At 43.1% G+C, this 25,539-nt stretch overlaps 1 protein-coding gene across 2 annotated transcripts in view; it reads left to right on the plus strand.

Moving 5' to 3' along the window:
• The window catches only part of LOC121584638 (transient receptor potential cation channel subfamily M member 3), a 174,244-nt gene that overhangs the window by 117,362 nt on the left and 31,343 nt on the right, over nt 1–25,539 (plus strand). For both annotated transcript variants that reach the window (XM_041900639.2, XM_041900638.2), the window contains exons 13-17: nt 4,752–4,892; nt 13,167–13,196; nt 14,962–15,254; nt 16,086–16,314; nt 23,517–23,720. In XM_041900639.2, the coding sequence (XP_041756573.1) occupies nt 4,752–4,892; nt 13,167–13,196; nt 14,962–15,254; nt 16,086–16,314; nt 23,517–23,720 (897 nt within the window). The remainder of the gene's footprint in view (nt 1–4,751; nt 4,893–13,166; nt 13,197–14,961; nt 15,255–16,085; nt 16,315–23,516; nt 23,721–25,539) is intronic.

The raw sequence follows: 25,539 nt of genomic DNA on the forward strand, positions 1-25,539 counted from the left end.
AAGTTATGTCGATATAGGACTCGTTTTACTGTGGATATAAAAACTTTTGTACCTGTTTCCTCCAGCATCTTCACAAGGTCCTTTGCTGTTGTTCTGGGATTGATTTGCACTTTTCGACCAAAGTACGTTCATCTCTAGGAGACAGAACGCGTCTCCTTCCTGAGCGGTATGACGGCTGCGTGGTCCCATAGTGTTTATATTTACGTACTATTGTTTGTACAGATGAACATTTACATTTACATTTTACATTTTAGTCATTTAGCAGACGCTCTTATCCAGAGTGACTTACAGTTAGTGAATACATATTTTTTTATACTGGCCCCCCGTGGGAATCGAACCCACAACCCTGGCGTTGCAAACGCCATGCTCTATCAACTGAGCTACATCCCTGCCGGCCATTCCCTCCCCTACCCTGGACGACGCTGGGCCAATTGTGCGCCGCCCATGAGTCTCCCGGTCGCGGCCGGCTGCAACAGAGCCTGGATTCGAACCAGGATCTCTAGTGGCACAGTTAGCACTGCGATGCAGTGCCTTAGACCTTAGACCTTAGAACATGGTACCTTCAGGCATTTGGAAATTGCTCCCAAGGATGAACCAGACTTGTGGAGGTCTACAATTCTTTTTCTGAGGTCTTGGCTGATTTCTTTTGATTTTCCCATGATGTCAGGCAAAGAGGCACTGGGTTTAAAGGTAGGCCTTGAAATGCATCCACAGGTACACCTCCAATTGACTCAAATGATGTCAATTAGGCTATCAGAAGCTTCTAAAGCCATAACATCATTTTCTGGAATTTTCCAAGCTGTTTAAAGGCACAGTCAACTTAGTGTATATACACTTCTGACCTACTGGAATTGTGATACAGTGAATTATAAGTGAAATAATCTGTCTGTAAACAATTGTTGGAAAAAGTATTAATACTTGTATCATGCACAAAGTAGATGTCCTAACCGACTTGCTAAAACTATAGTTTGTTAACAAGAAATTTGTGGAGTGATTGAAAAACGAGTTTTAATGACTCCAACCTAAGTGTATGTAAACATCCGACTTCAACTGTAACCATGCAACACACACACACACACACACACACACACACACACACACACACACACACACACACACACACACACACACACACACACACACCAATAAATGGATATTGGAATATGTATACAGTACCAGTCAAAAGTTTGGACACACCTGCTCATTCAAGGGTTTTTCTTTATTTTTATTATTTTTTACATTGTAGAATAATAGTGAAGACATCAAAACTATGAAATAACACATATGGAATCATGTAGTAACCCAAAAAGTTTTAAACAAATCAAAATATATTTTATATGTGAGGTTCTTCAAATAGCCACCCTTTGCCTTGATGACAGCTTTGCACACTCTTGGCATTCTCTCAACCAGCTTCATGAGGTAGTCACCTGGAATGTATTTCAATTAGCAGGTGTGCCTTGTTATTAAAGGTTAATTTGTGGAATTTATTTTCTTCTTAATGCGTTTGAGCCAATCAGTTGTGTAGTGACAAGGTAGGGGTGGTATACAGAAGATATCCCTATTTGGTAAAAGACCAAGTCCATATTATGGCAAGAACAGCTCAAATAAGTAAAGAGAAACGACACTCCATCATTACTTTAAGATGTGAAGGTCAGTCAACCCGGAAAATTTCAAGAACTTTGAAAGTTTCTTCAAGTGCAGTTGCAAAAACCATCAAGCGCTATGATGAAACTGGCTCTCATGAGGACCGCCACAGGAAAGGAAGACCCAGAGTTACCTTTGCTGCAAAGGATAAATTCATTAGCGTGATCTGTACCTCAGATTGCAGCCCAAATAAAGGCTTCACAGAGTTCAAGTAACTGACACATCTCAACATCAACTCCACAATCACCCGACCTCAACCCAATTGAGATGGTTTGGGATGAGTTGGAGTGAAGGAAAAGCAGCCATCAAGTGCTTAGCATATGTGGGAACTCCTTCAAGACTGTTGGAAAAGCATTCATCATGAAGCTGGTTGAGAGAATACCAAGAGTGTGCAAAGCTGTCATCAAGGCAAAGGGTGGCTACTTTGAAGAATCTAAAATCTAAAATATATTTTGATTTGTTTAACACTTTTTTGGTTACTACATGATTCCATATGTGTTATTTCATAGTTGTGATGTCTTCACTATTAATCTATAGTATAGAAAATAGTAAAAATTAAGAAAATTTGAATGAGTAGGTGTGTCCAAATTTTTGACTGGTACAAAATATATATATATATATATATATATATATATATATATATATATATATATATATAAACTATTTATATTTTATCAAATTACAACTTAAAGTAAAGCCCATACACACATATTTAACCATAGTGCATGGTGGTTTAGGCTTTTGCCCAACATCTGTGTTTTTCTTCTCTTCCTCTTGTCCTGCTGTGTGAAGGTGTGGTATTGACTGTGTGGAATTGGTGTGCAGTATAGTAGGATGCATTGCTTTCACCAGGATGGCCCAAACATTCTGTCCTCTTCCCCTATTCTCTCTCTGGAGGAAAGCTTAGACTGTCATTGGCTATGTCGCGATTCTCCACCCATCATGGATTTAAAATCATTGAATTGGTGTAAGCATCGGATGAAGGGACACCATTGTTAAGTCCATGAGAGGGAGTGTGCAACTGCTATTGGCTTTAGTGTGTAACTTTGGCCCCTGAACTCTAACCCCTGGAGCCTCTGGTGCTGGAATAAGTCAACCTGACATTACTTGGAGTGATGGAACTAGCTGACATCTCTTGGCTTACTGCATGGCTGCAGTTGTGTACAGGCTTTCGTACCTAGCATCATAAAAGCAAGTTGAGGTGTTACATTAATTATTGCCGCTTTTTACAGTAAAAGTTAATCAGTTAGTTGACATATATAGTGGGGTTCCCCCCAAAAAATTACGTATTACTTGTTTAACAAAATCTCTTTCTCTGAGCAACTGTATTAGTATAAAATAATATGATTTCCCTTTTTTTTTTGCATACAATATAGTTCAGTCTTTTAATTATTTATTTTATAAAGTAATTTCTGCTCATCTTTATCAATGGTGTCAATCATTTCGGACCAACTGTACAATGTCCCCAATGCAAACAATTGAAGATAAAGGAGAAGGGCACTGCAAGTTCGATCAGAATAATTATGCTGTATCGGAGGTGTTAACCTTGTTAAAACTGACACACCCAGGGTGACATTTTGTGACAAAACCACACCTGCCTACAAATTGCAGAGTTAAACATTCTGAGTGAACCTGTTGTGTGCTTTTCCTTTATCTGCAATTGATTGACTTGGGGGCCTATACTTAATCAATATGATTGTCACTACTGTGTACAACCGTATGAGCGTGTAAGCAGACACAGTAAACAAATATAATTTGTTTTCGTTCAACTGCTTTAGGTGTGTTTGACTGAGCTTGTTTCATGCAATGGAACCAATAAAATAGCTAGTCAGATATGCTTGATTTAACTCTCAAAATATTTGTCAGGAAATAAATACTATTTGTATTCAGGTCTCGGCATCATAAGACTGTGTAAGTGCACCTCCAGAACCTCAGAGTGATGGAGAGGTCAGCTCCCTCATGGTAGGGATAGTTTGTTTGAAGGTAACGGCAGGGCAGTACTTTGACATGGTAATAGATCTCATAACGTAGCCAACTTGGGATTCAGTTTGTTCACACAGCAAGGTTCAGGCCGTTCTATGTAGGGGAAGGGGAACGGTATAGTACTGTGTTTCATCTGAGCTTGTGTGAAAAACACAAGCACATCCTGCTTTGGAGTTCTCCCACTTCAAAGTGTTGCCTCTGAGCTTTGGCTGGATAACTGAGGCTTTACTGGGATAACAGAAACAAAATCCGTAGATGTATGATAATTGGCCCAGCTTTAAGGAGCTGCAGGAGCCCATCCTCCCCTATCTCTCCCTCCACCAGCCTCCACTGGTTTGGACCCAATGGCCTCCTAGTAATTTCAGTCGGCTCATAGAGCTCTGTTTTCTATCTGAAGTGGATCATGAAGGCCCATTTCTATCGAGAAACATCTCTCATTTGTTCTTCTTTTATCCTCATCTTCAGACTTCTGGTTGTCTCTCTCTTCCAGCACTGAACCCCTGATAAGATCTGGTCATATATTACAAATGCAAATTAGCACAGAGTGATCAGACAAATTAAGTAAGCATTGATCTGATTTTCATATTTTTCAATTTCCTCAAGATTTGTCTTTTTCCATCTTCTCCTTAACCTTTTCCCTATTTTCATGGTCTCCCTCTTCCTTCCTTTCTTCCTCCTCCCTCCTTGACTCTCCTCTCAGAGTACAGTATACTGATGTCTATCTCAGTGCTGTTGAACTAAGCTAAGTTAAACTAAGCTAAGTTAAGATAAATTAAGCTAAGCTACACTGCTAAGTTAAGCTAAACTAAGTTAATTTAAATTAGGTTAGGTTATAAACTCTGATCTTATCTGGGGGTCTGTGTCTCCCATCTCTCTTTGGCCTTGTGCTGTATACTCACTGACCTTGTGTGCTCTTTCCAAGCAAGAATATCCAGGGTTCAGTTGGATCTACTTCAAGGTGAATCAACTAATCATGTATTCTTTTTAGCACAAAACAAATGTGTGTGGATGTGTGACGTGAAGTGTGTATGATTTGTGTGGGGTGTTTTCTCTTCCTTTCACCTTCTTATGCTCAACTGTCGTGGGAGTGTGAGGTGTTGTCTGACCAATTTCTCGGTCCCCAGGGTAACCTCCCACCAGATTACCGCATTAGTCTCATTGACATCGGATTGGTCATCGAGTACTTGATGGGCGGCGCTTACCGATGCAACTACACCAGGAAGAGGTTTAGAACGCTGTATCATAACCTCTTTGGACCCAAACGAGTGAGTGGCGGACCAGCTTTACACTTTCCTGTTCTGCTAATGATACAGTGCCTTCAGAAAGTATTCACACCCCTATACTTTTTCCACATGTTGTTGAGTTTAAAATGGATTAAATTGAGATTGTTTTGTCACTGGCCTAGACACAATACCCCGTAATGTTAAAGTGGAATTAATTAAAATAATAAAAAATGAAAAGCTAAAATGTCTTGAGTCAATAAGTATTCAGCCCCTTTGTTATGGCAAGCCTAAATAAGTTCAGGAGAAAAATGTTGTTTACCAAGTCACATAATAAATTGCATGCACAATAATAGTTTTTAACATGATTTTTGAATGACTACCTAATTTCTGTACCCCAGGGAGGTTTTCAAATGCCTCACAAAGAAGGGTACCTATTGGTAGATGGGTAAAAAATAAAATAAAAAGCAGACATTGAATATCCCTTTGAGCATGGTGAAGTTATTAATTACATTATGGATGGTGTATTAATACACCCAGTCATTACAAAGATACAGGCATCTTTCCTAACTCAGTTGCCGAAGAGGAAGGAAACCGCTCAGCGATTTCACCATGAGGCCAATGGTGACTTTAAAACAGTTACAGAGTTTAATAACTGTGATAGGAGAAAACTGAGGATGGATCAATAACATTGTAGTTACCCCACATAATTGACATAGTGAAAAGAAGGAAGCCTGTACAGAATAAAAATATTCCAAAACATGCATCCTGTTTGCAAAAAGGCATTAAAGTAAAACTGCAAAAAATATAATCAAATTGTATTTGTCACATGCTTCGTAGACATCAGGTGTAGACTAACAGTGAAATGCTTACTTACAAGTCAATTTCCAACAATGCAGTTAAAGATAAGATAAAAAAAATTAAAATAGAAATAGTAACACGAGGAATAAATAAACACTGTATGACGAATAAGAATAACAAGTAAAAATAACATGGCTATATACAGGGAGTACCAGTACCAAGTCTGTGTGCAGGGGTACGAGGTAATTGAGGTAGCTATGTACTGTACATACAGTATAGGTAGGGGTAAAGTAACTAGGCAACACGACAGATAATAGACAGTAGCAGCAGCTTATGTGGCGAGTGTGTGTGTGTGTGTGTGTGTGTGCTTTCCTAAAGGAAAACCTGGTTCAGTCTGCTTTCCAACAGACACTGGGAGACAAATTCACCTTTCAGCAGGACAATAACCAAAAACACAATGCCAAATATACACTGGAGTTGCTTACCAAGATGACACTGAATACTCCTGAATGGCCTAGTTACAGTTTTGACTTAAATCGGCTTGAAAATCTATGGCAATACATGAAAATGGCTGTCTAGCAATGATAGACAACCAACTTGACAGAGCTTGAAGAATTGAAAAAATAATAATGTGCAAATATTGTACAAACCAGGTGTGCAAAGCTCTTAGAGACTTACCCAGAAAGACTCATATTGCTGCCAAAGGTGATTCTAACATGTATTGACTCAGGGGGTCAATACATATCTAATCAAAATATATTAGTGTTTTATTTTTCATATTATTATATTTTTTACAAATGTTAGAATTGTTCTTCCACTTTGACATTACAGAGTATTTTGTGTAGATCATTGACAAAAAATGACAATTAAATCCATTTTAATCCACTTTGAAATGTAACAAAATGTGGAAAAAGTAAATGGGTGTAAATACTTTCTGAAGGCACTGTATGTGCATGTGTCTCAATGACTGTATATATGAATGGACAAAGCCATCGATCACGTGACACCATTCATTCCTATGTGAAGCCTCAATAGCGCATTGAGACAAATTAAGTCGGTTAAGATAGCATTTGAGCTACTCCAGGAAGTGACGTTGCAGGCTAGCTCAGTGCCCCCTCTCATTGATTAACTCAAGGTGCCATTAGCAACTAAATTATCCTTATCACGTCTTCTGTATGCGATTGTAAAATAACCGGTTAAAGGACATACATCTGGTGTATTAGAAGCAATTATTGGCATCATGATTGTCTTAAAAACATTTATTTACACTAAGTTTGACCACGAAGATTTCAATTTTTCCATTCACTATAATGAGGGATCCTATTTTCTGCTAACAATGTCTGCAGTATCGCGGTCGGCCTTGAACTTCCGTGGCTTCAATGAGTGGGGGTAGTTGTTGTCCCCGATGTCAACATGTCTACTTGTCCCTGTGGCTCAATTAAATCAAACCTGCATTGCGGTATTTATGCTGTAGCTCTTTTTCCCATGTTCAAATAAACTAACTGACTGGTCTTAGGTGCTATATACAAACCTACAACTACTAACCTGGTAGACACACCTCAGGTATGCTTTCAGTGTTCAGAATAAGAAGAGAAGCATGTGTCCATGTGGGATGACGTTTGTAAAGAAATACACTGCGTTGATATTGCTATGGCAGGTTTAATAGAATTCCAGCCCATGTGTCTGTATCTTTGTGTATGTATGATGGATATGAGGCTGAACTGAATGTTTGTGTGTGTGAGCTGTGAGGGTATGAGACACAACATGTGGGATTAGGTTTTGACTGATGGTAGTGGGTTGTGTGGCGCTTTTTGTCAGTTAATTCAGAGGTGATGAGATGGTTTGTCATCTGTTCAGACTAAACAGTAAAAGAAGATGCTGCTGTGCTGACAGATGCTCTGTAGGAACAGTAACACAAACTGACTAGCCAAATGAAAGCCAACCCAATCCTCACTTTTGGAGTGATGTAAATGTGGTACTTACGTAACCTTTTTTTTGTGTGATCAAGGGTTCTGTAAATTAATATGAATAAAAATGCAGTCCCTCTGAATGCAGGATGTACATGCATGTCACTCTAACTCAAATCTGCGATAGGGATACGGCCTAATTTTCTCTCACACACTAGTAATAGAAAGCAGTGCTAAACTGCACTGCATTATACTGTTAGGAACAACGGCTGTGAGATAGAATGGAGAGATTTAATTGTTGATTGTGCGGTTTCAAGGCCTCCTTCAAGACAAGGCTCCTTAAAGAACAGTGAAACAGTGCACTATAGAAGGTCTATTGTGTAGAGCAGGGCTCTCCAACCCTGTTCCTGGAGAGCTACCGTCCTATAGGTTTTCGCTCCAACCCTAATCTAGCGCACCTGATTCACATAATTAGCTGGTTGATAAGCTGAATCAGGTCAGTTAAAACTGGGGTTAGAGTGAAAACGTACAGGAGGGTAGCTCTCCAGGAACAGGGTTGGATAGACCTGGTGTAGAGCAATGTCTATTCCAGCATAGCGTGTGTGTGTGTGTGTGTGTGTGTGTGTGAGTGTGAGTGTGAGTGTGTGTGTGTGCGATAGAGTAAAAAGAGATGGCAAAAGTGAAGGATAGGAAAAGAGAGACAGAGAATGCAAGAAGAAGAGGTAGACATTAACTTATCTTGGATCTGTTTTAAAATGATTTGGGCACACTGACAGTCTCATGTTAGATGAAACAGCAGTGTGAAAACTGGCACGTATACAAACATAGTGGTAGGAACACAGCCCTGAAATAGATGCAGATATCAACATCCCCACAGGAGGCCTGAGTTATTTTACCAGCAGTTGGAGAAGTAGATCACATGATGGCTCATGAATGCATAATTCATACACAGCCTGCTTTAATATGCCTTAGAGTGCCAGCCGCTGCATAGAACTCCACTTAGCCAGCCTCGCCCTCACACACACAAACACACACAGATGAAAGAGAGCAGGTTACAGTAACAGGTTACTACACTGAACAAAAATATAAATACAACATGTAAAGTGTTCGTCCCATGTTTCATGAGCTGAAATTAAAAATCTAAAAAATGTACGCACAAAAAGCTTATTTCTCTTTGTTTACATCCCTGTTAGTGAGCATTTCTCCTTTGCCAAGATCATCCATCCACCTGACAGGTGTGGCATATCAAGAAGCTGATTAAACAGCACGATCATTACACCATCATTAAGTTTGCCGATGATACAACGGCGGTAGGCCTGATCACCGACAACGAGAGACAGCCTATAGGGAGGAGGTCAGAGACCTGGCAGTGTGGTGCCAGGACAACAACCTCTCCCTCAACGTGATCAAGACAAAGGAGCTGATCGTGGACTACAGGAAAAGGACGGCCGAGCACGCCCCCATTCTCATCGACGGGGCTGTAGTGGAGCAGGTTGAGAGCTTCAAGTTCCTTGGTGTCCACATCACCAAAAAACTATCATGGTCCAAACACACCAAGACAGTTGTGAAGAGGGCACGACAACGCCTATTCCCCCTCAGGAGACTGAAAAGATTTGCATCGGTCCTCAGATCCTCAAAAAGTTATACAGGTGCACCATCGAAAGCATCCTGACTGGTTGCATCACCGTCTGGTATGGCAACTGCTCGGCCTCCAACACAAGGAGCTACAGAGGATAGTGCGTACGGCCCAGTACATCACTGGGTCCAAGCTTCCTGCCATCCAGGACCTCTATACCAGGCAGTGTCAGAGGAAGGCCCTAAAAATTGCCAAAGACTCCAGCCACCCTAGTCATAGACTGTTCTCTCTGCTACCGTACGGCAAGCGGTACCGGAGCGCCAAGTCTAGGTCCAAAAGGCTTCTTAACAGCTTCTACCCCCAAGCCATAAGACTGCTGAACAGCTAATCAAATGGCTACCCAGACTATTTGCATTTTTCTTTTTACGCTGCTGCTACTCGCTGTTTATTATCTATTGCATAGTCACTTTACCCCTACCTATATTTACATATTACCTCAATTACCTTGACTAACATGTACCCCCGCACATTGACTCGGTACCGGTACCCCCTGTATATAGCCTCGTTATTGTTATTTATTGTTTTTACTTTAGTTTATTTAGTCAAGCATTTCACTGTAAGGTCTACATGTGTTGTATTCAGCGCATGTGACAAATACAATTTGATATGATTTGACAGGTGCACCTTGTGCTGGGGACAATAAAAGGCCACTTTAAAATGTGCAGTTTAGTCATACAACACCATTCTACAGATGTCTCATGTTTTGAGGGAGAGTGCAATTGGCATGCTGACTGCAAGAATGTCCACCAGAGCTGTTGCCAGAGAATTTAATGTTAATTTCTCTACCATAAGCTGCTTCCAACGTTGTTTTATAGAATTACGCAGTACGTCCAACCAGCCTCACAACCACAGACCACGTGTAACTACGCCAGCTCAGTACCTCCACATCCAGCTTCTTCACCTGCGGGATCGTCTGAAGGTGGGGTGGGGTGTGCTGCTGTGGAGTATTTCTGTCTGTAATAAAGCCCTTTTGCGTGGAAAAACTCCTTCTGATTTGCATAGCCTGGCTCCCCAGTGGGTGGGCCTGGCTGCCAAGTGGGTGGGCCTATGCCATCCAAGGCTCACCCATGGCTGCACCCATTTTTACATTTTAGTAGACGTTAGGGTTAAGTGCCTTGCTCAAGGGCACATCGACAGATATTTCACCTAGTCGGCTCGATGATTCGTTCCAGCGACCTTTCGGTTATTGGGCCAATGCTCTTAACCGCTAGGCTACCTGCCACCCCTGCCCATTCATGTGAAATCCATAGATTAGGGCCTATTGAATTTATTCCAATTGACTGATTTCATTATATGAACTATAACTCAGTAAAATCTTTGAAATTGCTGCATGTTGCGTTTATATTTTTGTTAGGTATATCTAAAGACAACTGTTGATCTAGAACAGGTTAATGTTTATCAAGAACAGGTTAGTGTCTGGTCTAGAACAGGTTACTGTCTGGTCTAGAACAGGTTACTGTCTGGTCTAGAACAGGTTACTGTTGGTCTAGAACAGGTTACTGTTGGTCTAGAACAGGTTACTGTCTGGTCTAGAACAGGTTACTGTCTGGTCTAGAACAGGTTACTGTTGGTCTAGAACAGATTACTGCTGGTCTAGAACAGGTTACTGTTGATCTAGAACAGGTTACTGCTGGTCTAGAACAGGTTACTGTTGGTCTAGAAAAGGTTACTGTCTGGTCTAGAACAGGTTACTGTTGGTCTAGAACAGGTTACTGTTGGTCTAGAACAGGTAACTGTTGGTCTAGAACATGTTACTGTCTGGTCTATAACAAGTTACTGTCTGGTCTAGAACAGGTTACTGTTGGTCTACAACAGGTTACTGCTGGTCTAGAACAGGTTACTGTCTGGTCTAGAACAGGTTACTGTCTGGTCTAGAACAGGTTACTGTTGGTCTAGAACAGATTACTGCTGGTCTAGAACAGGTTACTGTTGATCTAGAACAGGTTACTGCTGGTCTAGAACAGGTTACTGTTGGTCTAGAAAAGGTTACTGTCTGGTCTAGAACAGGTTACTGTTGGTCTAGAACAGGTTACTGTCTGGTCTAGAACAGGTAACTGTTGGTCTAGAACATGTTACTGTCTGGTCTAGAACAAGTTACTGTCTGGTCTAGAACAGGTTACTGTTGGTCTACAACAGGTTACTGTCTGGTCTAGAACAGGTTACTGTCTGGTCTAGAACAGGTTACTGTTGGTCTAGAACAGGTTACTGTTGGTCTAGAACAGGTTACTGTTGATCTGGAACAGGTTACTGTTGGTCTAGAACAGGTTACTGTCTGGTCTAGAACAGGTTACTGTTATCTAGAACAGGTTACTGTTGGTCTAGAACAGGTTACTGTCTGGTCTAGAACAGGTTACTGTTGGTCTACAACAGGTTACTGTCTGGTCTAGAACAGGTTACTGTTGGTCTAGAACAGGTTACTGTCTGGTCTAGAACAGGTTACTGTCTGGTCTAGAACAGGTTACTGTTTGTCTAGAACAGGTTACTGCTGGTCTAGAACAGGTTACTGTCTGGTCTAGAACAGGTTACTGTTGGTCTAGAACAGGTTACTGTTGGTCTAGAACAGGTTACTGTTGATCTAGAACAGGTTACTGTTGGTCTAGAACAGGTTACTGTCTGGTCTAGAACAGGTTACTGTTGGTCTACAACAGGTTACTGTCTGGTCTAGAACAGGTTACTGTTGGTCTAGAACAGGTTACTGTCTGGTCTAGAACAGGTTACTGTCTGGTCTAGAACAGGTTACTGTCTGGTCTAGAACAGGTTACTGTTTGTCTAGAACAGGTTACTGCTGGTCTAGAACAGGTTACTGTCTGGTCTAGAACAGGTTACTGTTGGTCTAGAACAGGTTACTGTTGGTCTAGAACAGGTTACTGTTGATCTAGAACAGGTTACTGTCTGGTCTAGAACAGGTTACTGTTGGTCTAGAACAGGTTACTGTTGGTCTAGAACAGGTTACTGTTGGTCTAGAACAGGTTACTGCTGGTCTAGAACAGGTTACTGTCTGGTCTAGAACAGGTTACTGTCTGGTCTAAAACAGGTTACTGTCTGGTCTAGAACAGGTTACTGTCTGGTCTAGAACAGGTTACTGTCTGGTCTAGAACAGGTTACTGTCTGGTCTAGAACAGGTTACTGTTGGTCTAGAACAGGTTACTGTCTGGTCTAGAACAGGTTACTGTCTGGTCTAGAACAGGTTACTGTTTGTCTAGAACAGGTTACTGCTGGTCTAGAACAGGTTACTGTCTGGTCTAGAACAGGTTACTGTTGGTCTAGAACAGGTTACTGTTGGTCTGGAACAGGTTACTGTCTGGTCTAGAACAGGTTACTGTCTGGTCTAGAACAGGTTACTGTTGGTCTAGAACAGGTTACTGTCTGGTTTAGAACAGGTTCATGTCTGGTCTAGAACAGGTTACTGTCTGGTCTAGAACAGGTTACTGTTGGTCTAGAACAGGTTACTGTCTGGTCTAGAACAGGTTACTGTCTGGTCTAGAACAGGTTACTGTCTGGTCTAGAACAGGTTACTGTCTGGTCTAGAACAGGTTACTGTCTGGTCTAGAACAGGTTACTGTTGATTTTAGACCGTTTACTGTTGGTCTAGAACAGGTTACTGTTGGGCCTCCTGTAGCTCAGTTGGTAGAGCATGGTGCTTGCAACGGCAGGGTTGTGGGTTCGATTCCCACGGGGGGCCAGTATGAAAAATGTATACACTCACTTACTGTAAGTCACTCTGGATAAGAGCGTCTGCTATATGACTAGAATGTCTAAAATAGGTTACTGTCGATCGAGAACAGGTTACTGTCTGGAACAGGACAGCTATGTTCCTTAGTTAATGCATTTATTTCTGTTTTTGAACGTCTGGCTTAGTGAGTGTGTGTACATTTGTCTGCCTGTGTCCCTTTATGTGTGTGCATATTTTAAATGTGAAACATTCCCCTTGAGGGTGTTGATTTCTCTATAACCATGTTTTTGTTACCTTTCCAGCCCAAAGCCCTGAAACTGCTGGGGATGGAGGTGAGTCCCGGTCACAGTGTGGTTATTATTCGGTTACAATTCAGCCTGGTCTCATAGACGTCTGACATAGTAAAAGTAAATCCAGGACACTCAAATTAGTATAATATGTTACGCTTGGTGTGGTTACATAAAATTAAACAAGGGTGGATGGATGGGTAGGTGTATAATGTGAATGTCTAGCAACCAAAAGGTTGCGAGTTTGAATCTCATCACAGACAATTTTAGCAACTACTGTACTAACTACTTAACCCTAAGCTTATCCCTTTAACCTAAACCTTAACCCCTAACCCTAACCACTAGCCTAGCTAATGTTAGCCACCTACCTAACGTTAGCATTAGCCACCTAGCCACCTAGCTAATGTTAGGCACAACAAATTGGAATACGTAACATATCATAGGTATTGCAAATTTGTAACATATTGTACTAATTGCAATTCATAACATCATATGAATAGTAATTCGTAACATATCATATGAAATGGATGATGGACATCCACAAATTAATACATACCATACAAAACGTAACATATCATACTCAATGGTCGGAGACAGATTTACGTTTACTATGTTACGTCCAACCAGCTCTCACAGTCTCATGTCAGAATTAGACGTTCATCCATGTTTCTCAAAAGTCACATTTCAAAGTTGTTCCAAACGTTATATTTCAAAGTGTTTAACATTAAGTTTAGGCATTAACTCAGAATTTTTAAGGTTAGGGTTAAGTTCAGGCATTAACTCCAAATTCTTAAGGTTCGACATTAACCCCAAATGGTTAAGGTAAGGGTTAAGGTTTGGGATAGGCTTAATATCAAAAACACCTTTCTATCGCTGGATTGGAACTTGCAACCATCCGCCATCCCCGTCCACAGCGCCCTAGCAAAACTAAAACCTACTTGAAGGGAACAGCGCTCACTGTTGCCCCTAGTGAATGGTTTCCATGTCATCTCCCAACGTCCTCAGATATGGATGAACGTTGAATACTGACTTGTATCACGGGTGACCTGACAAGTTACATCTAGGTTGTTCAGTTTGGTGTTTTCCCCTGGTTACAATAACAGAATGCCCCAATATGACATTGTGTCTGTGTACAGGGTTTATGGCAATGTAAATACTTTGTGTGACTTATGTTATTATATCTTATACAGCATTCTGATACCCTGCATGTTTGTGTGTCTGTCAGTGAAGCAGTCATTACCATGGTGATACCATTACCATGGAGATATCTAAGCTGAAGTCTCTAGTCAATGGGGATACTTAAGGCAGTCTGTGAACAAATCAAACTTGAAGATATTATTCAGTCTAATCTAATCTTCCTCATTTTCACACACTTTAGCTGAGATCAGTTAAAATCACTCCTTTATCCATAAATTGAATATTAATTAATCTTAACTCAGCTTAAGTCTCACTGTTTAGATATTTGTTTGATGAGATATGAAAGTAGTAGGGAAATATCTGAATAAATATTGGAATAAATGTCATAATATCCTAAGCAGACAGACATAAAACATCAAGGCCTTTCCTCAGTTCTCAATTCTCAGTACTTTCCACTTTCACTCTGACATGAGTGTAAACCAATAGGCCTTTATCAATACATGGCCATGGTACTGCATCCATATCGCCAAGACCATAGCCAATGTGAATGATATTACTTGATCACAGTCTCTCTTAATGTCTGTCTGTCTCCCTCAATGGGCCAAGGCTGAGCATCACATTCAAAAACCAATTCATCAATTTCTCTGCTCTTGTCCTGTGTGCCCTGCGTAAGGATGACATGCCGATCCGGAGGGGTCGTCAGAAGACTACACGCAAGCGGGAGGAGGAGGTGGACATTGACCTGGATGACCCTGAGATCAACCACTTCCACTTCCCCTTCCATGAGTTGATGGTGTGGGCTGTGCTGATGAAGAGACAGAAGATGGCGCTGTTCTTCTGGCAGCATGGGGAGGAGGCCATGGCTAAAGCCCTGGTGGCCTGTAAGCTGTGTAAGGCCATGGCCCACGAGGCCTCCGAGAACGACATGGTAGACGACATCTCACAGGAGCTCAACCATAACTCCAGGTACTATAGACCACATAGAGTTGAAAACAAACACAGAGACACACACAGAGTCAGACAAGCAATCACAAACACGTAAGCATTTGTAGAGTTTGCCACACATGTACATACCCACAACTGAACGCGCGCACACACCTTCTCAGCTAACCAAGCGGTCAGAGTATTTTTTCTGGTCTGAGCACCACTTATTTCATGGAAAGTTTTCTTCTGAATGATTAATGTGGAGTTGAGCTGGGAGTCTGGACTGGAGCGGCATCCATACTCCTCCTCTCAGCCTGACCTGCTTTAGATAACACACACATCTCATAGGACCGCCATACATATATAGAGCTAATGATAACACACATAGGGTACTCTAGCAAATGACGTACATGTAGTTTAATTAATGGTATGTGTGTGGGATGAACCTTCGTGTTTGTTATTTGTGTGTTCTTGCTCATTTAAAAAGACTGTTATGAAAATGTTGGATGTTGATCAGAGGGAAGAACTCTCGGGTGCCACACACACACACACACACACACACACACACACACACACACACACACACACTGCCATTCTCTTCAAAGCTCTGACTCTTCTCTTTCTGTCAAGTGCAGACCATATTGGTGTGTTTGTTCCTCAGAGAGTTTGACCAGCTTGCTGTTGAAGTCTTATCCTAATCCTTTGACTAGTGTTTGTGTACATCATGTGTGTGTGTGTGTGTTTGTGTGTGTGTGTTTGTGTGTGCGTGCGTAGCAGTGCATTTATCTGTACGTTATGCTGATATGTCCGACTGCAATGTAGCCTAGTCCATCTCAAGCATTCACTGTGTGACATCCTATATGTGTGTTTCAGTGAGTTTGGCCAGCTAGCTGTGGAGCTGCTGGACCAGTCTTACAAGCAGGACGAGCAGATGGCCATGAAGCTGCTAACCTATGAGCTGAAGAACTGGAGTAACGCCACCTGCCTGCAGCTGGCTGTGGCCGCCAAGCACCGCGACTTCATCGCCCACACCTGCAGCCAGATGCTGCTCACCGACATGTGGATGGGACGCCTGCGCATGCGCAAGAACTCTGGGCTAAAGGTCAGAGGGTCAGGGGTCACACAGTCCATTGGGTTTCAGAGGTAGACCAGCTGACAGACAGACAGACAGACAGACAGACAGACAGACAGACAGACAGACAGAGAGAGAGAGAGAGAGAGAGAGAGAGAGAGAGAGAGAGACAGACAGACAGACAGACAGACAGACAGACAGACAGACAGACAGACAGACAGACAGACAGACAGACAGACAGACAGACAGACGGACAGACGGACAGACGGACAGACGGACAGATGGACGGAGAGAGACAGACAGAGATAGACAGACGGAGAGAGAGAGCGACAAAGAGACAGAAAGACAGACAGATGGAGACAGATAGAGAGGTGAAAGTGTATACTGAAATAGCTGTTGCAATTACCCCGCTTGGCCTGCTGGGAATAATGGCTAATGATATCCCATATTTGAGCTGTCGCTTGACCATTCCTAACACTTTTAATGTTGATTTACGACAACGCACCTTTAAATACACTGTAAAGGCTTGTGCTATTATTCAGCCCAGCCAAGTAGGTTAGCCAGTGAGTTGGTTATGGTTTGATAGCATACAGCTGCTTAGATCATGAAAGGACACATTCATTTATTATTATGAGTAGCTGTGCTTGGGGACCACTGGGTGGTTGTGTAGTGTAAGGAGGATGAATCCAGGTGCAGTATAGAACTGGTTGGGAAACAGATTCAATGGAGCAGAAACCAAAGGTATAACAAACAGGCTGATATACACTGAGGAGTAGATCACACAGCAAATAGCACTACACACTCATCATGACCCATAAAGCCCCACCACACACATGCCTTCCTGTCTGGGTTGTATTCACCAGGCACCAAATGGAGGAAAACGGACTGAAACAGGAAGGCACTACTAAAACTTGTCCAATGAGAAACACTTGTTTTCGTACTTTAGTTGCAAAACGTTTTTCTACGGTGTGCATTAATGAATAAGACTGGCCTGCTGCCACAGGCCTGAAGAAGAAAGTCAGTTAGTGAGTGGTGAGAAGATGGATTGGGTCCTTATCCACTTAAGCAACTTCCTTATACAGCTTCCTTGACACTACGTGTCCTTTCCTTCACTCATCTGAAACATTTTAAAGTTTTACATTTTAGTCATTTATCCGCGCTCTTATGCAGAGCGACTTAGAGTTAGTGCATTCATCTTAAGGTAGTTAAGAGAGACATCCGCATATCACAGTCATAGTAAGAAATGTTTTGGGAATCAAGGTGCTCACCCAGGTCTAAGTCATTGACGGGGCTGTTGTGGAGCGGGTCCAGAGCTTCAAGTTCCTTAGCGTCTACATCACTAAGGACCTAACATGGTCCACACACACCTGCACAGTTGTAAAGAGGGCATGGCACCGCCTCTTCCCCCTCAGGAGGCTGAAAAGATTTGGCATGGGCCCTCAGATCCTCAAAAAGTTATACAGCTGCAACATCGAGAGCATCTTGACTGGCTGCATCACTGCTTGGTATGGCAAATCCACCGCCCTTGACCGCAAAGCACTATAGAGGGTGATGCGGACAGCCCAGTACATCACTGGGGCCGAGCTCCCTGCCATCTAGGACCTCTATACCAGGCGGTGCCAGAGGAAGGCCCGAAAAATTGCCAAAGACTCCAGCCACCCTAGTCATAGACTGTTCACTCTGCTACCGTCCGGCAAACGGTACCGGAGTATCGGCTCTCGGACCAACAGGCTCCGAGACAGCTTACCCCCAAGCCATAAGACTGCTAAATAGCCAGACTGCTAAATAGCCAATTAATGGTACCCAAACTATCTGCACTGATCCTACGCACACTCACTAGACTGTATATACACACCATATAAACACTCACTCACACACACTACATTGACACTCCCACACAAAACCCACACACATTCACATACACTACATACGCACACACACACAACACACACATGCAGACGACATAACATAAACATACATACATGTACATTACACACACACACAAGCTCACACACACACACACTTTTACACTCATCATTTGCTGATGCTACTCTGTTCTTTATTTTACTCTTATTATTATCTATCCTGTTGCCTAGTCACTTTACCCTGCCTTCTTGTACATACAGTTGAAGTCGGAAAGTTACATACACTTAGGTTGGAGTCATTAAAACTCGTTTTTCAACCACTCCACAAATGTCTTGTTAACAAACTATAGTTTTGGCAAGTCGGTTAGGACATCTTTATTTTATTTTATTATTTATTTAACCTTTATTTAACCAGGTAAGCTAGTTGAGAACAAGTTCTCATTTACAACTGCGACCTGGCCAAGATAAAGCAAAGCAGTGCGATAAAAACAACAACACAGAGTTACATATGGGGTAAAACAAAACATTAAGTCAAAAAATACAACAGAAGATATATATACAGTGTGTGCAAATGTAGCAAGTTATGGAGGTAAGGCAATAAATAGGCCATAGTGCAAAATAATTACAATTAGTATTAACACTGGAATGATAGATGTGCAAGAGATGATGTGCAAATAGAGATACTGGGGTGCAAATGAGCAAAATGAATAACAATATGGGGATGAGGTAGTTGGGTGGGCTAATTTCAGATGGGCTGTGTACAGGTGCAGTGATCGGTAAGGTGCTCTGACAACTGATGCTTAAAGTTAGTGAGGGAGATAAGAGTCTCCAGCTTCAGAGATTTTTGCAGTTCGTTCCGGTCATTGGCAGCAGAGAACTGGAAGGAATGGCGGCCAAAAGAGGTGTTGGCTTTGGGGATGACCAGTGAGATATACCTGCTGGAGCGCATACTACGGGTGGGTGTTGCTATGGTGACCAATGAGCTAAGATAAGGCGGGGATTTGCCTAGCAGTGATTTATAGATGGCCTGGAGCCAGTGGGTTTGGCGACGAATATGTAGTGAGGACCAGCCAACAAGAGCGTACAGGTCACAGTGGTGGGTAGTATACGGGGCTTTGGTGACAAAACGGATGGCACTGTGATAGACTACATCCAATTTGCTGAGTAGAGTGTTGGAGGCTATTTTGTAAATGACATCGCCGAAGTCAAGGATCGGTAGGACAGTCAGTTTTACGAGGGCATGTTTGGCAGCTTGAGTGAAGGAGGCTTTGTTGCGAAATAGGAAGCCGATTCTAGATTTAACTTTGGATTGGAGATGCTTAATGTGAGTCTGGAAGGAGAGTTTACAGTCTAACCAGACACCTAGGTATTTGTAGTTGTCTACATACTCTAGGTCAGAACCGTCAAGAGTAGTGATTCTAGTCGGGTGGGCGGGTGCCAGCAGCGTTCGATTGAAGAGCATGCATTTAGTTTTACTAGTGTTTTAGAGCAGTTGGAGGCTACTGAAGGAGTGTTGTATGGCATTGAAGCTCGTTTGGAGGTTTGTTAACACAGTGTCCAATGAAGGGCCAGATGTATACAAAATGGTGTCATCTGCGTAGAGGTGGATCTGAGAGTCACCAGCAGCAATAGCGACATCATTGATATACACAGAGAAAAGAGTCGGCCCAAGAATTGAACCCTGTGGCACCCCCATCGAGACTGCCATAGGTCCAGACAACAGGCCCTCTGATTTGACACATTGAACTCTATCTGAGAAGTAGTTGGTGAACCAGGCGAGGCAGTCATTTGAGAAACCAAGGCTATTTAGTCTGCCAATAAGAATGCGGTGGTTGACAGAGTCGAAAGCCTTGGCCAGGTCGATGAAGACGGCTGCACAGTACTGTCTATTATCGATCGCGGTTATAATATCATTTAGGACCTTGAGCGTGGCTGAGGTGCACCCATGACCAGCTCGGAAACCGGATTGCATAGCGGAGAAGGTACGGTGGGATTCGAAATGGTCGGTGATCTGTTTGTTAACTTGGCTTTCAAAAACCTTCGAAAGGCAGGGCAGGATGGATATACGTCTGTAACAGTTTGGATCTAGAGTGTCACCCCCTTTGAAGAGGGGGATGACCGCGGCAGCTTTCCAATCTCTGGGGATCTCAGATGTTACGGAAGAGAGGTTGAACAGGCTAGTAGTAGGGGTTGCGACAATTTCGGCGGCTAGTTTTACAAAGAAAGGGTCCAGATTGTCTAGCCCAGATGATTTGTAGGGGTCCAGATTTTGCAGCTCTTTCAGAACATCAGCTGTCTGAATTTGTGTGAAGGAGAAGCAGGGGGGGGCATGGGCAAGTTGCAGCGGAGGGTGCAGAGCTGGTGGCCGGGGTAGTGGTAGCCAGGTGGAAAGCATGGCCAACCGTAGCAAAATGCTTGTTGAAATTCTCGATTATTATAGATTTATCGGTGGTGATAGTGTTTCCTAGCCTCAGTGCAGTGGGCAGCTGGGAGGAGGTGCTCTTATTCTCCATGGACTTTACAGTGTCCCAAAACTTTTTGGAGTTAGTGCTACAGGATGCAAATTTCTGTTTGAAAACGCTATCCTTTGCTTTCCTAACTGCTTGTGTATATTGGTTCCTAACTTCCCTGAAAAGTTGCATATCGCGGGGGCTATTCGATGCTAATGCAGTACGCCACAGGATGTTTTTGTGCTGGTCAAGGGCAGTCAAGTCTGAGGAGAACCAGGGGCTATATCTGTTCTTAGTTCTGAATTTTTTGAATGGGGCATGCTTATTTAAGATTGAGAGGAAAGCACTTTTAAAGAATAACCAGGCATCCTGTACTGACGGAATGAGATCGATATCCATCCAGGATACGTGGGCCATGTCAATTAGGAAGGCCTGCTCGCTAAAGTACCTCTGGCCTGCTGGCCCCCCTACCTCTGTGGAAGCACAGTTCCCGCTCAGCCCAGTCAAAACTGTTCGCTGCTCTGGCACCCCAATGGTGGAACAAGCTCCCTCACGATGCCAGGACAGCGGAGTCACTCACCACCTTCCGGAGACACTTGAAACCCCACCTCTTTAAGGAATACCTGGGATAGGATAAAGTAATCCTTCTACCCCCCCCCCCCCTTACCCACCCCACCCCCCAAAAATTTAATAAAATAAAATAAAACATATTGTAAAGCTGTTATCCCACTGGCTATAAGGTGAATGCACCAATTTGTAAGTCGCTCTGGATAAGAGCGTCTGCTAAATGACGTAAATGTAAATGTAAATGTAAAGTGTTAAAGGTAGCGTTTGACAGTGATGAGGGGTGGTCATTTGACCGCAGACCCGTTACGGACGCAGCCAATAAGGCTACTTTGTGCATGACACAAGTAATTTTTCCAACAATTGTTTACAGACAGATTATTTCACTTATAATTCACTGTATCACAATTCCAGTGGGTCAGAAGTTTCCATACACTAAGTTGACTGTGCCTTTAAACAGCTTGGAAAATTCCAGAAAATGATGTCATGGCTTTAGAAGCTTCTGATAGGCTAATTGACATAATTTTAGGCAATTGGAGGTGTACCTGTGGATGTATTTGAAGGCCTACCTTCAAACTCAGTGCCTCTTTGCTTGACATCATGGGAAAATCAAAAGAAATCAGCCAAGACCTCAGAAAAAGAATTGTAGACCTCCACAAGTCTGGTTCATCCTTGGGAGCAATTTCCAAACGCCTGAAGGTACCACGTTCATCTGTACAAACAATAGTATGCAAGTATAAACACCATGGAACCACGCAGCTGTCATACCGCTCAGGAAGGAGACGCTTTCTGTCTCCTAGAGATGAACGTACTTTGGTGCGAAAAGTGAAAATCAATCCCAGAACAACAGCAAAGGACCTTGTGAAGATGCTGGAGGAAACAGGTACAGAAGTATCTATATCCACAGTAAAACGAGTCCTATTTAGACATAACCTGAAAGGCCGCTCAGCAAGGAAGAAGCCACTGCTCCAAAACTGCCATAAAACGCCAGACTATGGTTTGCAACTGCACATGGGGACAAAGATCGTACTTTTTGGAGAAATGTCCTCTGGTCTGATGAAACAAAAATATAACTGTTTGGCCATTATGACCATCGTTATGTTTGGAGGAAATACGGGGTTGCTTGCAAGCCAAAGAACACCATCCCAACCGTGAGGCATGGGGGTGGCAGCATCATGCTGTGGGGGTGCTTTGCTGCAGGAGGGACTGGTGCACTTCACAAAATAGATGGCATCATGAGGAAGGAAAATTATGTGGATATATTGAAGCAACATCTCAAGACATCAGTCAGGAAGTTAAAGCTTGGTCGCAAATGGTTCTTCCAAATGGACAATGAACCCAAGCATACTTCCTAAGTTGTGGCAGAATGGTTTAAAGACAACAAAGTCAAGGTACTGGCGTAGCCATCACAAAGCCCTGACCTCAATCGTATAGAACATTTGTGGGCAGAACTGAAAAAGCGTGTGCGAGCAAGGAGGCCTACAAACCTGACTCAGTTACACCAGCTCTGTCAGGAGGAATGGGCCAAAATTCACCCAACTTATTGTGGGAAGCTTGTGGAAGGCTACTCGAAATGTTTGACCCAAGTTAAACAATTTAAAGGCAATGCTACCAAATACAAATTGAGTGTATGTAAACTTCTGACCCACTGGGAATGTGATGAAATAAATAAAAGCTGAAATAAATCATTCTCTCTACTATTATTCTGACATTTCACATTCTTAAAATAAAGTGGTGATGCTAACTGACCTAAAACGGGGACTTTTTACTAGGATTAAATGTCAGGAATTGTGAAGAACTGAGTTTAAATGTATTTTGCTAAGGTGTATGTAAACTTCCAACTTCAACTGTATCTACCTCTGGTACTGGTACTCCCTCTATATAGCTCCATTCTTGTATTACTAAACTCTGCATTGTTGGGAAGGGCTCGTAAGCAAGCATTTTACGGTAAAGTCTACACCAGTTGTATTCGGTGCATGTGACAAATAACATTTGATTTTAAACAAAATGGTGGAAAGAAGAGGGAGCCATTTATAACTTTTTTAACGATATCTCCCCCTCCATTCCCCTCCCCCAGACTCTTTTCTGCCTTTTGTCTGCCTTTTCTACTACCCCTCTCTAGCTGTCTGGACTAATGCCTTTCTAATTAAACCTCAGATGAGCTCGCTCCTCTCCACTGCATTAAATATGCAAACTATCTGCACGTCAGACATATAATTATGCGATTTCAAGGTGTCGAGCTCAGAAATATGGACTTGTTGTCGTGCCACGTGACAACTGTTGAAGAAGCGTCTCTGTATGCGTTTGTGTGTATTGCCTGTGTGCATATGTTTAACTCCACACCCCTGTACAGGTGATATTGGGCCTGCTGCTGCCTCCGTCCATCCTGAGTCTGGAGTTCAAGAACAAGGATGAGATGTCGTACATGCCCCAGGACCAGGACACCTACCTGCAGGAGAAGGAGGAGGAGGAGCCTGAGAAGCCCGCCAATGAGAAGGAGGAAGAGGACATGGAGTTCACAGTAAGATCCTACTGTGAGACGCAGTACAACTCCGTGGTGAGAACACCCACCTCAGCCCCGCCTTCAGACTATACACACGCAGGCTGCGTCTCAAATGGCAGCCAATTAGTATTCCCTACTATATAGGAAATAGGGGGCCATTTCGGACGCACCCTTAGCCAGCAAATAGACCCACAGTTAACAAACACACACCATTAGTATTGTCCCTACACACCCATCCAAGCCTTGTCCCTATTCTGACCAACCGGAGGGGCAGTAAGAACAGCCCTGCCCCGCCCCCAAACCTACCTGTCATCCTGCTTCTCGTTTCCTGTCGTCTCGGCGAAGACGTGGTTGTGGAGTTGTAACGTCTCAGTCTGTTTGCCGCGCTCGGCTCCTTGTGGATGTCTCTCTCTCTCTCTCTCTCTCTCTCTGTCCCTCTTCCTTTCCACCTCTCTCGCTTTCCCTCCTCTTTTGCTCTTTCCCTTCCTCTCTTCTCTCTTTCCCTGTCTCTCCCTCTTTCTTTCACTCTCTCTGTCTTTACCCCTCTCTCTCTCTCTCTATCTCCCCCCCTCTCTCTCTCGCTCTCTCTCTCTCCCCCTCTCTCTCTCTCTCTCTCTCTCTCTCTCTCTCTCTCTCTCTCTCTCTCTCTCTCTCTCTCCCTCTCCCTCTGTTCCATTTCTCTCCTAGCTAAGGTCTTACTAGAGGTATGGTATCGTATGCGACTGCTGCCCCTCACTCTCCCCTGTGGCGCTGGCAACAGCGCATCACTCCGCATGCTGCTAAGAGAGGGTGTCTCTCATCTGATCTATGGCAGCAGCTTCAGCTGCTCAGGTTACATAACTGTGCCTGCCTGCCTATCTGCCTGGTCTATGCAGATGCACAGTCTGTGGGTGCATCCGAAATGGCCCCCTATCCCCTGTATAGTGCACTACTTTTGATCAGGGCCCATGGAGCTTTAGTCAAAAATAGTGCACTATATAGGGTGTAGGGTTCCATTTCAAACACCGCCTGACTGTCTGAACACCCTCTCTCAATGTAGAACAGGCGATTGGTGACTCGGTCCATCTACATAGACATTGCGTTACATATTGTCATCTGCATTCAGTCAGCCAGCCGGCACAAATACTCACTGGCAACAGGAGTTTATGAGAATGCTGATGAGAGTCCTTGAGACTCCCCAAAACACTCTGTCAAAGGATTACATCTGTCATGAGCTCTTCCGCTTGCCATTGTGAGCTGCTGGTTTCTGATTGTTCAAATGCAGCCCAGAACACAAACTATATGAATCAGACAGATTCATACAAATAGATACTAGGCTACAATACACCCGGGGGATTGTATTGCAAGTCAACCTCAGATGCCTCCAAAAACACACTTTAATCCCCAACTCTCCCAGTCCATATGCAGTTAAAATATGCATGTAGGTCGGCATGGCAGTGTGATTTTCACACCGCGGGGTGTCTCTCCCTTTTCCCCAGACATGCAATACAATACAATACAATACCGTTTGCTGACTCCCCAAAGGTGTGGTGTAGTTTGGGCATCCATGATTATAACCTCTGGGATTGACTCCCCCATTATGGATGGCAAACTGTGTTAGAGTCTTAGAAATGGACGTCAGACGTCTTTCTTTCTCCTAGCTGTCCTCTCTCTTATTTTCTATCTCTCTCTCGGTCTCTCTCTCTCTCTCTACTGTCCGTCACTGTCATCCGAGACTCGATCCATAAGTGTCTGCGTCATGTGTGTCATCAGCACTCAATGCCACTAACATGCCACATTCAGAATGAGTTTGCCTCTGCTTGCTGCTGCTCATGCAACTACGGTATAGGAACAGCTCTAATGCTCTTTCATGATTTCCTCCCGCTCTCCTGTA

Source organism: Coregonus clupeaformis, chromosome 16 (assembly GCF_020615455.1).
Source record: "Coregonus clupeaformis isolate EN_2021a chromosome 16, ASM2061545v1, whole genome shotgun sequence".
NCBI lineage: Eukaryota > Metazoa > Chordata > Actinopteri > Salmoniformes > Salmonidae > Coregonus > Coregonus clupeaformis.